Source organism: Alligator sinensis, unplaced genomic scaffold (assembly GCF_000455745.1).
Source record: "Alligator sinensis unplaced genomic scaffold, ASM45574v1 scaffold1164_1, whole genome shotgun sequence".
NCBI lineage: Eukaryota > Metazoa > Chordata > Crocodylia > Alligatoridae > Alligator > Alligator sinensis.
The window spans coordinates 1,298,096-1,313,439 of NW_005842225.1; the positions used below are offsets into that span (position 1 = coordinate 1,298,096).

Consider the following 15,344-nt stretch of genomic DNA (forward strand, 5'->3'; position numbering starts at 1 on the left):
AGGAGGCGACACCGTCCCGCCCCGAGCAGGCGGCGCACGCAGCGCAGCGCAGCCCCGTCCCGGCCGTCTCCCCGCAGGGCCGCGAGCCCCACGGCGCGTCCCCTCCTGTCCAACCTCAGCCTTCCCTGCTGCCCCTTGTCCAGCCTCCGCCCGGAGGTGAGGGCTGCTAGTCAATCCCCCTCCCTCTTCTCTTCTGCAGACGAACTAAACCCATTTCCCTCCTCCTCTCCTCCCCCCTCCTGTCCCCCGGCCCACAGCCACTTCCATTCCCCTCCGCGGGACTCGCTCCCGTGTGTGCACACCCTTTCTGCAGCGGGGCCCGCAGCTGGACACGGGACGCCAGATGCCGAAGAGAGGGGAGGAATGGGGAGCGCTCCCACCCGGGGCCGCGCACAGGCATGGGTGAACCAGGCTGGCACCTGGGGCCCCGGCAGGACGGGGGCTCGAAGCTGGTCATTTCTTTCCATTCTCCAATTATTATCGTCTCTGCCGCAGCAGGGCCGGATACTGAAAGTTTGCCCAGGGCCGGTGCTGGTCCTGCCGACGCAGCCCAGGATGCCGGTAGCCTGCTTGGCGACACGGGCACACTGCCGGCTCCCGTTGAGCTTCTTGTCCCCGTCACCCCCAGGGCCCGTCGGCCCCAGCCTGCACCGGAAGAGCTGCCTTCCTGCCTGAGCACGGACACTGTGGCAGAGCTGCCGGCCAAGGCCAACCTCCTCCCAGACATGCCCAAGGGAAGGGCAGGAAAACAGAGAAACGAGGTGGATGCAAGGAACTGGGGAACTCGGAGCAGAGAGGAGGCTGGCCTAGAAACCCAGAGAGCCCTGGCTCCAGAGTCCCAGCACCCGCCAGCCCGTGCCCAGGCCCCGGCTCTTTAGCACCAAAGAGGCCCAAATGCAGCGCGGTGGCCCCGGGGTTTCCAGGCACCCACACCCCTCCTTACAACACAACTTCCTCTGCAACTGCTCATGCAGATACAAGGAGCACCGCCCGGCCCCACGCCCTCCTCGCTGCGCAACCAGATGCTCGCAGCCTGCTCAGGACCTGCAAGTGCTCGTGGCTCCCTGGCCTCCAGCAGCTCAAGCCACTGCACGGGGCAAACAGCTCTGGCGTGCTCAGCGCCTGCTCAGCACCGCACCAGGTGCCACTACCCTGAGCCCTGCGTTGTTTTAAATGCTTCAGTTTCTTTGCACCACGAGGAGTTACAGCACATTCACTTGTTGGCAGGCAGCAGGTCTGACCATGCTGTTCTGTTTCCTTTGCAGAGATGGGTACAGCTAATAAATGCTGGTGAAGCACTTGGTTCAGAGATGATACCTTTTAGTATCATCATCTCTGAACCAAGAAGTCTAGATTTTTGCATTTCTTTTTGTCTCAGACAAACACGGCTACCAAATACATCTTTGTGAAGCACTGTATAAAACTGAGAGGAAGGAGGAAGCTGCAGCTGTGCCAAAAGGTTTTGTTATAAGTAGCAAGCAGTGACTAGTGAAAGGGCAGGTCTCCGAACTAGTAAGCGGAGTTACAGTTAAGCTGATACCGTATTCAGCAAGTAAAACCAACCCTTACCCAAAGCAATCCATAAAGCTAATGGGGCACAACGTCATCAGCAGTCCCATCCCCAGGAGCTAAACACAGCGGTCGCCGCACGCCAGTCGTAACGTCTCGTGGTATCTCACCCCACAGAACAGCACAGCACAGCACCACTCGGGAGACTCTCCGCAACAGGCACAGACACGAACACATCTGGCATCCCTTACCTGCCTTGATCCCGGGCCTGTTCTTTACAGGAAGTTTTCCAGCTGTGCACCGTGGCCACAGGCTCCAGGCTCCGTGATGAAACCGTGTAAAAACATTCACTTCTGGCTTCACAGGCCTCATGCAGGGGACAGCAGGCCACGATCGTCCCTCCGGTGTTCACAGCATTTGCATCCAAATCATGTTGCTGGCAGCACCACTTGGCCTCGAGGCTTCCCAGTGCAGACCCCACCGCCTAACAGCAGACCCCTGTTGTCTGGGACAGCTTCATTAGCCACAGCCCAAAAGGACTGGTAGCTTCCCCACAACAGCAAGGCCCTCTCTCTCTGTGATGGCACTGCCAGTTTACTCATGCATGTAAATGAGTATCTGCTCAGCATGTGTGCTAGAGCTTCCCTTGCTGAGGTCCACGAACCTGTCTGCAATTGTCCTTGCTGCGGCTAACCTTCTCTGGCTCCTCTGGGGCTGACCCATAGCCACGTGCAAGCCCAGCAGTCTCAGACCCCCATTCTCTGAGGGCTAGTTATTGCCTCAGCCACATTCCTGACAACTCGCGGGTAGACACCTTCCAGAACGGCACAGCAAACCTGCGCCCGCCTGCCCGGCTGGTGCAGCCAGTTTCTCAATGGCTATAACACCCTGAGTCTGCACATAATGGACTGCTGCTTTTCCCTCTCCTACTTCATACCCAGGTGGGTATGAATTGCACCAGCACAGCCTGACTTGAGCATGAGCCTTCAGTGCGATGCGGCGGCTAGTAAAGCGAGCAAACCACTGGCTTGCATCCATAGCTGCTTCTCAAGCAAATCCCGGGACGTCATTCTCCCGCTGTACTCAGCCTCGGTGAGGCCGCAGCTGGAGTACTGTGTCCAGTTTTGGGCTCCACAATTCACAAAGGACGTGGAGAAGCTTGAGAGTGTGCAGAGGAGAGCCACGCACATGATCAGAGGTCAGGAAAATAGACCTTACGACAACAGGCTGAGAGCCCTGGGACTCTTCAGCCTGGAAAAGCGCAGGCTCAGGGGCAATCTGGTGGCCACCTATAAGTTTATCAGGGGTGACCACCAGTACCTGGGGGAATGTCTGTTCACCAGAGCGCCATAAGGGATGACAAGGTCAAACGGTCACAAACTCCGCTGTGACTGATTCAGGCTGGACATAAGGAAGAATTTCTTTACTGTCTGAGCCACCGAGGTCTGGAACAGCCTGCCACCGGAGGTGGTTCAAGCACCTACTTTGAACGCCTTCAAGAGACATTTGGATGTTTATCTTGCTGGGATCCTTTGACCCCAGCTGACTTCCCACCCCTGGGGCGGGGGGCTGGACTCGCTGATCTTCCGAGGTCCCTTCCAGCCCTGGGTCTATGAATCTATGACTTCCTGTGGAATTCAACCTTGCAAGAAGAAAACAGAGACCCTTTAGTGCACTCTCAGACTGCAGTCTTATACACCAACCAACTATAGGTGGTCTTTAGTCTCATTTAAAAATAAATCATAGCATGAACATGTCTTGGTTAGAAAGACTTCACATTGAATAGGATTTTCAAGGAGGTCCTGCTAATTCCCAGACGCCGTTACATTTTTCTCCAAAATGCTCTTTTTGTTTTCCAAACCTGATATAGAAATTGGACTTCATTTCCAGAATTTCTAACATGATAGGAAATAAGCTTCAAAGTGTGTGCGTGCGTGCACACGTGCGTGCTTGTTATGCAATTATAGTACTATTCAACCACCATGCTGGGAGACAGCTAATCTAAATTCTGCAGATGGAGAAATTGAAGTACAGATAAGTGATGAAGGCAGCTAGGAACTGGGAATGAGCTGCGCTAGGTGTCAGACCAATGGAGAATAAATTACAAGTGCTGTCTATTTAGTTGCACTTTTCTTGAGGATCTGTTTTTGTGGGCTGGGAAGTTAGAGTGGGATGTCTGACACCATTATAAAAAGCATGCCCCTATCTGAGGGGGGGTGTGTGTGTGTGTGTGTGTGTGTGTGTGTGTCTCTGCGCGCGCATTTGAAATCCTAACAGGCACATGTTCTCAGTTAGAACAAAATCTAGCCTCAGTTTTAGAGAGAGGCATGGAGACATAATGGCCCCAAATTACCATCTTTTGGCTTGAAACAGCGCAAGGGAAAATTATATAGGTTCATGTTTGGACGAAGGCATCTAACACAGGCATCAACACTGGAGTGCAGCAGTGCTACCAGGTAACACTGGAATTCTAACTACTTGTCATCCCAACTAGCGATATTCTCTGAAAGAGAGAAAATTTTGAATGCCAAGTTTCTACAAGAATAGCTTCATGCGTGTACAAGGTCCAAATCACTCAAACACAGACATGCTTAATTATCAAACTTTAATTCGTAAGACTAATCTTACAGAATAAAACAACAGGATAACCAGTCAAGGTTACACTTAAAAAAATCCAGCAGTGCAAATCTAAGACTAAATATTTGTCATCTCCCCCTCCCCCAAAATAGGCAATAGATTATTTTTTAAAAATACCATAACCATGGTACTTACATGTGCCATTAAAATAATTCTGTGGTGAAATCTTACAGGTGGTCTACGACTTGTTAAAAGAATGAATGGATTGAAGTGTGAATAAGATGTACTAAATTGCTTTGAGTCACATAAGGAAAATACTTTGCTGGAAGGTAAAATAACTACATGTTCTAGGTAGCTTGATGACAGGCCTCCCAGCCTGCCCCTCAAGTGACCTGGACAATAACCCTCAAAACAAAATAAAAGATCAAATGATAAGAGAAGGTGAAAGGCTGGAGGAAATGAAAACAGGTTCCTTGGGGAAGGAGAGTAACCCCGAGAGAACAAGCAGTAAGCAGTGGAAGGAGAGTTTTAAAACAAACTTTGCACCGCTGAGCTGGCGCACAAAGCAAATCAAGTAGGGAGACTGAGCACGTGTTCTGGAGAAAAGATGCCCGTGCCCCGGGAGCTGCATCACCAAGGATTCTGGGGCAATGCTGGTGCCAGGAAAGGAAGGCAGAAAGGACTTGGAAGGACAACCCAGCAAAATATGGCACTTCGGATATAATGGCCTTGCAAATGAACGCTCTCTCTTTGGCCATTAGAACATGAAATGATGGCTACGAATCTGTGTAAATGCAACTGTCCCCCTGCTGCCAGTTGCAGAATGCAGCATGTCGTCAGGTTCTTACCTAATCCTTTCCCCAAAACTACCTTTCCCCTTCTCCATGACTTTGCCCTACTGCTCACGTTATCACTCTTACCAAGAACATCTTTATTCCAGTAATAAAAATCTCTCTAAGACATTTCTATAGTTGCTAAGAAAATGCATGATTCACTTTAAGGTTCAGCTTCACGTGGGAAATATGCCAGTAATACAGGATTTTCCTACAAGGAAGACTGAACATGAGAGCTGGTGCTGCTGATGGTCAAGCCCAGAGAAGACTTAAGACTATGCCTTTGCATTCATGAGGAAAAGAAAGCATTGGGAAAATGTGAATGCTCAGGATGCGCAGATGGCTATGGAGACAGGAGATGTAGAACGAGCAGAGAAATGCCAGGCCAAGAAAGATGAGGGAAGTGACAGAGATGAGTGGCCAGCTCCTGCACCAGGGGCTGTTAGCACCAGTAGCAGCAAGGAGTTCATGGAGTAGAGCAGGATTCCTCCTCCACAGAGGAGCTGGGGTAGCGGACGTTGAGGAGGTACTGGCACCTAGGATAGCTACTAGAAAGGAGGCACTAGATGGCACATCAGAAGAATCTAGGATCCGTATGCATGGAAAAGCTTTCTTTATTCCTTCACAACAAACCAACAAACCAGAAAGTCCTTGCCTGCATTCCAGACACTTTGGATACTAGTCAACAACCCAGAGGAAGGGGGAAAAGACCATACTCTACTAAATTTGGGGGCACACCACCCATTAAGATGGTAGGTATAACATACACAGCAAACAGGAAAAACAGATCCCCTCTATAAAGGCTTCCATGCATATAACTCAAGCAGCTCAACCTTTTGCCTTTCTTGTGAGCCTTGTTGAAGACTTGGTAACATCTCTCTGGACGGATAAAGTGGCACAGATAACATAAGCCATCTTATTAGCAATCTTATTCAACCCAATAAATAAAGATTTTATTAGTTCTTTACTCAAACATTTACTGTATAAAACAGCCTCACTCCATCACTGCCCACGTGACCATTTGATATCCTGGATCCAACACAGAAATCCCCATAGCTACAAAAGGGAAATTGAGCGTAAAAACTGCAGGACAATAAATGGCTCTGGGACTCGGCAAGCTGCAGTATGTACAAGAGTGTTATTGTGTCATCTAGGCTTTTATGAGCATGGGTCATTTTAAGGACTCTCTTAAAAGTAGAAGTAAAAAAAGTTTCGTGTCATTCTAAAAATAGACAGAGACATCTTGAAGGGATGCTGTCAACTTTAAAGCTAGAGCTTTGAGTCCAGTTTAAGAACAAACTTTCATAAAACTCAAAAAAAGATATGCACAACCAAACCCTGAACAGCAAATGAAAACATACTAGACCAATATCCGTCCTGGTGTACTCCAGCCTAAACACTGCATCTAGACCCTGAAGATGAACTGAGCTTTGTTTTCCAAATCAGGTGAAAGTCACGAGACAATGAAGTATGTGGACAGGAACAAGAAAGTCTGAATTCAAAATTTGTCATTATTTGTAATAATCTAAGGTGGTGGGAAATATGGGTACACAATCTGGATGGCAACACAGGCTTTTAAGTGTCCCTTGAAATATCCAAGACCTATTGTACATAGCACCGAATGTAGTTATTTTGCCTTCAGGGAAGAAACACAGAAGGGACATTAAATCCTACACTGTATACGGGACCCCAGCTGCCCTCACAGTCTTGGAAGCAATGTCCCCAGGTACATACCCTACCCCAGAATAAGTGACAAACACTGGTGGCAGAGCGTGCTCAGCCTCATGACTGCATCTGAACGTAGAGCTCCCTGGAACATGTGGGAAGAGCTGCAGTAACACGGTGGAGGACAGCGGACCTTTCAAGTAGAAGGCTACTGAAAGAACAGGAGGGAGACGGAGACTGAATGGGTTTTTAGACAAATGCAAGGTAAGTGAAGTGGTGAACAGAAGTCAACAACAACTGAAGTAGTTAAACTGGGCAAGAATAATGGTGAACCCAAGCACCAGAGAATGCTCCACGTCACTGCCTTTTGCACGGGTGTGTAACACAGCAGTGCCTAGTGGAGATTCAGCTGTGCCCGTTCCTTCATATCTGTGCTTTAGCCTTAAACCTAAAATTAGCAATTAGAAAAATAGTGATGATTGCAGTGAAGTTTTACAGACACCCCCCAAAAAACCAGAACGTACAGCTATTCCGCTACTTGCATTTCTGCACTTGCTAACAGCTTTCAGCAGCATAGTCCTAGGCAAACATCACGGTATGATGCCAGGACAATCCCCGTTATACTGCAAATACTACATGGCAAGACCTGCCACTCTTGGTTTGCGTACAGAATAAAAGCAGCTCAAGCTACAAGAACAACAAGCATATCACCAGGTTACCGGTGGGGATGTGAAACCCCTTTGAAATAGACTCATATTGCACAGAGATTTGAACTGGAAAGACAAACCAGAACCACATTATGTTGCTGCCAAAACCACGTAGGCAGGTAGAGAACCTTAACCCAAATACATTTTCAACAGCCACTTTTAAGAAAAACCACTCATCCCATGACTGACCCCCCCTTCTCCAGCATATATGTAAAAAATGCTCATTTAGAAGCAGTTTGCATCTGCTGAGTTTCAACAGAAATATGTCAAAAAAATTAAATACAGACAGAGAGTAAGTTAAATTAGACTTTTATAAAGAGGGATGTTTCTGACCAAACTTTGAGCTACATATAAACACACAATATTAAGTATACAGTGTTTAAAAAAAGCTGGAGATAAAAACCCACAATAGTGATCTGTTCTATGCAGGTTTAAAGCACAGCAAGACTTAATTCAGCCTTACCATGCAATACAGTCTATTAAGGGCGTGCACCTTTTTTCAGGACTGAAAGGTCCATTCAGAAAACCTGAGATAAATGGCACTTCAATTGCAGAGCTGACAGGCAAAATGTCACAAGCCATAGACCAGGAACATTATTTCAGATAGAAAGAGGCTAGAGAGCCAATGGAATCTGCTGAAAACTTGATGAAATATCAGCTGAAATGTAACCGTGTCATCTTTACCCTTCAGAGACAGGGATCAGTTTTTGGGCACGTATCCCAAACTTCACAAGCACTGCTGATACAAAGAACTAGTACTCTGCAAATCCAGATTGTACAGGACTACTCAGTTATGCTGCATCTCGAAAAAGTGGCATCTTGGCCACATAATCCCAACAACTAATAGGAAGGTGCCTTTGGTTCACCTCCTTCAGTAGCATCATCTTGGTCATTACTGCAGTGCACTGGCTCCAAAAGTTTAGCAGGTTATATTCCAGATTGGCTGGTTGTGAACCGATTTATTTTCACATAGATTAGTGTTGACAACATGCCTGCAAAATGATTCTGGACAACAACATACAAGGCAGAGAGGCTCCTAAAAACAGCATCTCCCCGCAGGAGGCAGAAAAGGGGCAGAGGGGTACGCAGGCAACACAGAATGGCTGAAAACAGCATGAAATGGGACAATAAGCAGCACTGGGCCGTCTTGGCTACAGAAAGTCCACAGTGGCATCTTCCTGCTCCCCACATACAAACACTGCACATATAAAGCCAGAGCTGCTAGCGGAAAAAAGCAGAAGCAGGGCATCTTTGGGTTAAAAAAAAAAAACAACCAACAAAAACAACAACAAAACTTCAGAATGTTGCTACCAAAAAAAGGCAAATCTGAAATAAAAGGGCCAGCAGAATATGGCTTACTAAACCCCGAGTTTGCATACTAGTTAAAGTTTATTTTAAAAAAACAAAACAACAAAAACCCCAAAAACCTGTTTCTCAAACAGTCACAACCAAGTAAGTAGAGTCTAATGCTTGTAACTGAAAGATTATGAAAATAGTTTTTGTTCAAATGATGTAAAAAATCCTCAACAGTACATTGTAATATTTCCTTTCAAAAACTAAATTGGAAGATCTACTCTCAGCAGATTTAAGTGTATTACACACAATATGTTGTGAATTAAGATTTATTGATTTCCACTGTATTTGCTTTAAATACGGTTGAAGCTGACTGCAGAAAAGGGATGCTGAAATTTTTAAGTTAAAAGTAAACTAATGGTGAAAGAACATCACCTCTGGCTTCCGTCAATGCCTCGATAGATCACATTTTATTAATAAGTTCCAGGATTATCACATCCAGGGACGTTGGAGGCCTCTCCCAGCAGTGTCCTTAGTTTTGTGTCAGTCTCCTGTGCCAGAGGTGAGCGTGCTTTCAAAAATACTGCCATTTCCCCAGCACCGTGTCTTTGATTGCATCAACATATTGAGTAGGTACCCAATAGACCCAGTAGTAAGACGCTTCTGTAGGGCCCAGCTGAAATGCCTGCGAAGTTAAAAGGACAACAGGTAGCATTTATAAAACTGAAAACAGACAAAGTGGCATCAGACAATCCAGAGGGTGCTTCTGGCACTTGGAAGTCAAGTAAGCCTACCGTAGCTACTGCCTCCCCGCAGCGCTCTTTGAATATTATCACATTCCAAATCTTCTTAACAAATGACATAAGATTAATTTGGGTCACAAAATCCCAATTACAAGATCTTTCTTTAAAAAGAATACAGAAGCCATAATATACACCTGTTCTAATTTCACAGAATAAGACATGCCCAGGCTGGAAGATAGAGTCTGCACAATTTGCAGCCTAACGCCTCTATACAACTCTAGACAGGATAACACAGTGCACATGGCTGAGAAGCCAGTCAAGGAGAGGCAGATGGCTACACTGCAATTTCATTAAGTACTTTCTAAAAGGTTTACGTTTAGGTGTTATGTGCTGTTATCCATCTACTCCAATCAGCAGGAGAAGAGAACTATAAAGTGCCTTGTTTTTGGTAACCTTTTGAGTAATATTTTAGAGTTGTAATCTGAAGAGCCTAGTCTTTTGTGGGGGTGAGCACAAACCAAATGTTTGAACAAGGACTGAAACAACTTCCTTTTGGAGGGAATCACTTCAGGGTCATGGCACTTCCCCCTTCCGCCCACAAAAACAAGAATTGGAGAGACTCATTTCAACAGTAAAATTTTGTCACAGTAATGCCAACAGAAGGAAATTTTGGACATAAACCACAGTAGAAGCAGCACTTCCATCTTCTGACATTTATCACTTTATTATTACCCCAGTATTCAGAGATTCAACTATGGGGAAGAGAATTATAATAGAATTAATGAGGTTTTTTATATCGTAATAAAACAGGTTGATTAGATATGATGAATGCAACAGGAATTAACACTAAACCAGATATGGAAAATACTACCAACTGTAACACCAATAAACAAACTTTCCTGATAAAGGTACCACGCTGGAGAATGTTTGCTTTAAGAATACAGTCGGGGGACAGAGTTCACTTGATCGTTGTAATAGGAGCAAGTCCTCAATGAACGAGAGATTCAAGCTGAATAAACGCTGAAGCATACAAGTGTCTTACTGGCACAACCCCAAGTGATACACGTGTCATAACAGTCAAGAAAAAAAAATAGGAAAAATGGTCTTATTTATGCATAAGACCGAGTTGGATTATGAACCATATTTTCATAAGAGTTCAGCACTTGCATATATGACAGTCTGAGCCTATTTGAAAGTCTGTCCCAAAGTCCCCAGGTATAAAGTATAAAAATGACATACCATTTAGGAAAACCTGTATATTCAAACATTTCTGAGAGCAGTATTAAGATTTCTAGTCTAGGGACTTTACATGGCTTTAAAGCATGTGTAAAAAAACAGTTCAGTATACACAACAGACCTTCACAGCATATCCTGACAAAAATATTTACGCTATAATAGCAGACAATATTCAAATTCAGACTTTCAGGGGCATCTGAAATCTGCACAACTGCCAATCTTGGTGTTATTCTAATGTAAAATCCCCGTGTCATTGTATTTGTATCATGTAATCAGGACAGCAGAGGAATTACTTACCATCATGTGATAATCCTCATGTCCCTCAATAGGTTCACTCACCACATTTTTAATAGATCCCATGGGTAATTTTTCTGTTCTCTCTATAACAAAATGAATTACAATTACTATATTGAATATATATCTACAATTACTAATTGAATATACTATTTGAATATGAATTACAATTATTATTTGAATCTATAATGCAGCAGCATTTCATGTTCATTTCAAATGCCATCTCCCACAGCCCCCAGGACTCCACCTTGCAGCAATCCTTCCCCCTTTGACTAGCTCCGAATTCCTACTTGTCTGAAGTCAATGAACCACATTTCACTCATCTGGGATCCGGCAAACCAACCATGCAAAATAACTCCAGTCCCTGTCAGGCCATCACCTAAGCTTTGTTGTTACCGATTTGTGCCAAGAACCTCTGTAAATAGCAGACGACCAAATCTGTTTCAGCCACAGGCCCCAATACTGCAAAATTTTCACGCTTGTTCAACTTCACAACTGTGTCGTCCCCCTCCCCCCACTTAATTCAACAAGACTTCACTCAGTAGCAAAGCTCAGCGTGGACATGTCTGCATGTGGGATTGGAACCTAGGGAAGTAAAACTTGCAGAAGTTGCAAGAACGGATAACACTCGGACTAGGAAAATAAAACACACAGCTCCCGATCAAGATCTAGTCCCATCTCCATCATCGGACAGCGTGCATTTGTTATTGTAGGAAAGTACTCAAAGATACTACAAAAAATATTAGAGAGCGCGCAGAAGTGAAAGAAAAAAAAGACCAAAAAACTATCAGTAAAAACTCGGGTTAACTTGCCTGTGGGATAAATTGAAACTATAATTTAATGTGCTGCTGTTCTGGTTTTTTTGCCAGCAGCTCCTCCCATTAAATCCTGATGATTGGTCACTACTAGACAATTTGCCATTAATTCCATTCTTCTTGCTGTGGTGAATTAACTAGTTACTGCATGTTCAAAATGACATAGCAGAACTTGATAGCTTAATTCCCCAGTCGCAGCTATCTGCCTAATATGACCCACTATGGATTTCTTTCGTTTCTTAACTAGGACATTTATCCCCACTTTTTCCTTTAGACTTCTACTTCTAACATATGCAAATATTAATTCTCATACAGCTCTCTAACTCTCGTTTCACCCACATAAACCTGACACACTTGATTCATTTCCTTGGGTGCAGGACACAGTAAACCAGAACTTGCCACTGTACAATTGTATACCCTAGATGAGACGCTCTTTCTATGCCTGAAGAAAGGTGTTTGGTGCCCAAAATCTTGCAAAGAACAGTTTTTCCAACTATTTAGTTGGTCTAATAAAAGATAATCATCACCTCTACCCAAAGAACCTTGTCTGCCTATGTTCTTAGGCCAACACGGCTACAACCAACAACCCTAGATGAGGAGCAACCTTTAAGTGCAACCCAAAAGGCAGCAACTGCTTCCAAAGGAAACATAAGGAAGCACAGCAGCATACACGTGCTTTGTTTTTACCTCACAAAGACAAGAGACAAAAATGCGAATCTACATTCTGAATACTAATAAAGTAACAATCTTATGTCTGGCTGTCATAGACCAATAGGAATCAGACTAACCGATGATCATTTACTAAGCAAATAATTACTTGGTACCTATATAAAAATCCTCCAAACATTAAGCATGTCCTTAGACCAACATGGATACAACAACCCTCCAAACATTCATGAATTCTCACAATGCCTCAAGACACACAGTCACCACTATCATCTTCACTTTACACGTGAAAAAAGTGCAGCCCAAAGAAGTATTCTCCCCTAGATCGCTTTAGAAATAGCACACTTCAAAACCTACCAGAGTGAGAAAGAAACAATTATCCAAATCGCTAAGGTACACAATTCGAATCGTGTCTCTCTCTAATGAAACAGAAAACAACCCTGTTTCGACAGCTCCAAACAAGCAGCCCGTACTAACAGGACAATATCACCCCAGCCATTTAGTTCAGGAGAAACAGAGTCCCTGGAATGGATGCTGTTGCAGATTTTCAGGCCAGGAAAGACTATTATGATCATCTAGTCCAGGGATGCTTAACCCTTGGCTTACAGGCCAGATCCGGCCCAAAGAGCTCCCCATGGGTCCAAAAGTTTGCTGTGTGGGAGTGGTGACAGTGTTAATTGCTGCTCTTCCACCACCAAATTTCCAGACCTGCAGCGAGCCCTCAAGCACGCACAGTTAGGTGCCTGGGGCCAGAGCAGCCCAAGGCCCAACCCTGTGCACCAACCCTACGTGGGGTTAGGTTTGTGGATGCGCCCTGTGCTGCTAATCTGGTTGGCAGGGGTGAATAGTTGAACACCACTGACTTTGTCTAATCTAGGACAGGCTAAAGAACGCAGTGATTTTTGGTGGGGCCTGAAAAAACATGTTAGCAGTATGGAAATTAATATTTGCAAAGCTTAAATGATATCTATTCATCATTGTCATAATGTAGCAAAGTAAGACTTATCCTGAGTTAACATCAGAGTCCAAGTTCTCTTAGGCTGTGGACACATTAAGGGGTCTTCCTGAGATGCCCTAAGCTGCTTTAGGAGGAAGGGGTCAGGGGAGACTATTGTAGCCCATGATGTAACCCCATAAAGAGGGAAATCAAGGCTTGGGAAACTTTACTTTGCTTCCAATCCAGGGCAGTCTCATGCCATGACAGCAGGCTGTTCGTGTGCAGTTACCCCGGTGTTCTCTGTTCCAAGGGACTTCCATTCACACGGCCAGGCTGTTACTGGAACAACAAGCAAGTCTTTCCATTCTTTTCACCCGTCACCCTGTTCTAGCCAAGGGAAAAAGGCATAGCTCCCTTTGGAGGCTCCCTTTGAGATGTCCTCCAGGCAGTGTGCTCCCACTGCAGTACTTTCAGTCTCCTCTGGCACAAGCCCTCAAGACTGTAAGTTGAATCCCCTGCACAGGAGCACATGTCAGCATCCCTAAACTAGACTGCACATGTACCGCACTGAAACAAGACACCCAACTCATTTCAGCTGTAAAAAGATGAGACAGGTGCCAAGACTCCTTGATGTGCTCCCAGCTCCAAGAGAGACTTCCCTGAGACAACAGAAGTTACTGAGCCACGGTGTGTTGTGGTAATTTAACTAATTTTGTGAATCAGTTTTACGATCAAAAAGGTTATTTAATGCCAAGTGTGATTAACTTACAACCATGAACCATAAACAGTAGGACAGTAAATTCCAATAGCACAACTGAGCCTAACTAAATCCAACATTTAGTAACACTTCATCACCTGAAATGAGTGCATTTGAGAAAAGAAAGCAAAACATTTTTCTTTTAAGGATTAAATGATTAAAGGAGTTGGAGTTACTCCATGAGTCAAGGAAATTGACACCTACTGTGCACAGATTCCAAGCATTAACTATTCACGTCAAGTCTAAATCACTTACCTTTCGTGCCAATCCATAGCTGATCTTGCTCTAGTTTAAAGGTCAGTCTCACTTTTCCCCCTGACTTATTGTACATGCCAGATAAGGGCACTGTTGGCAGACGTTCCTAAAAAACACAATACAGAGAATGAAAACACGATACTTAAAATTAACGAGTAAGCTGTGCAGCTATAGAGTATAAAGCACACCCACTGTACTTTACTACGCGAGTGCAGAGAAATTAAGCCCGACAAGTCTCAAGGAGGACTAACAATGGACTCCACCAGTCAAGACAATGGTTGAGGTATTATTTACCCACCTGAACACCTTTAACAGAAGGCATCACGTCATCAGGTTTTCCTTTGTCCAGTACTTTTCTGTGTTGCTATAAACATAAAACAGAGATCAGAATTTGATTGCAATTACTTGCTATTTCCTTGAATACTCCAATAGCGCCTTGTAGCAGTTAAAAATACTTGGCCTCAAAGACGTTTTAAATTTACCGAGGGAAACTGCTTAGCTTCAACCTCAACTGAAGACCTCTCTGACAGACTAAAAATACGATGAGATAAAACCCAAGTACAAGAGAAACCAAGCACCTCTTCGATACTGTGAGAGCTACACTTTAACAAGGCGAGGTTAATAACCAAGCGTTATATATTCAGTGGCCATCACTAAACACCCTGCATCTGAAGGTGCAGCCTGCGGGAACGCAGCGACAGCCCAGAATAAATTCGAGCGGCAGCAACAAAGAAAGAAACCCCGCGCTCACAAGCGAGAAGTTTGCCAAGCACCTCTGAAAAACGACGCGGCTCGCAATCGACGCGAACAGACACAAGCAGGTTTCATCAAAGAGCTGAAGACCGACGGTCTCACTGCTTTTTCCAGCTGTTCGAGTCGGACTAATTAAAGATATCACGTTTACCAAGAAAGGACCTCGTCTGCTAACAGCGACGCTAGTTTTTTAGCGAGACCGGGTTTGGACAATGGCTTCCTACAGCAAGAAAACCCTGCGCTCGGCCCCAGACCGGGGCCGGCGTCGCCACCGCCGCGACGTTCCCAGCGCCGCAGCTGGGCT

The 15,344-nt window shown here is 45.1% G+C and overlaps 2 protein-coding genes across 2 annotated transcripts in view; both read right to left on the reverse strand.

The window, feature by feature from the left end:
• The window catches only part of ERN2 (endoplasmic reticulum to nucleus signaling 2), a 15,823-nt gene extending 14,631 nt beyond the window's left edge, over positions 1-1,192 (reverse strand). Inside the window, exon 1 of the mRNA XM_025208278.1 lies at positions 420-1,192. Within this exon, the coding sequence (XP_025064063.1) occupies positions 420-467 (48 nt within the window). The 5' untranslated portion in view covers positions 468-1,192. The remainder of the gene's footprint in view (positions 1-419) is intronic.
• A 4,860-nt stretch (positions 1,193-6,052) lies between these two features.
• Positions 6,053-15,344, reverse strand: part of UBFD1 (ubiquitin family domain containing 1) — a 10,760-nt gene continuing 1,468 nt past the window's right edge. Inside the window, exons 2-5 of the mRNA XM_014521571.2 lie at positions 14,586-14,651; positions 14,288-14,393; positions 10,861-10,943; positions 6,053-9,269 (exon numbers count right to left, since the gene is read on the reverse strand). Of these exons, the coding sequence (XP_014377057.1) occupies positions 9,159-9,269; positions 10,861-10,943; positions 14,288-14,393; positions 14,586-14,651 (366 nt within the window). The 3' untranslated portion in view covers positions 6,053-9,158. The remainder of the gene's footprint in view (positions 9,270-10,860; positions 10,944-14,287; positions 14,394-14,585; positions 14,652-15,344) is intronic.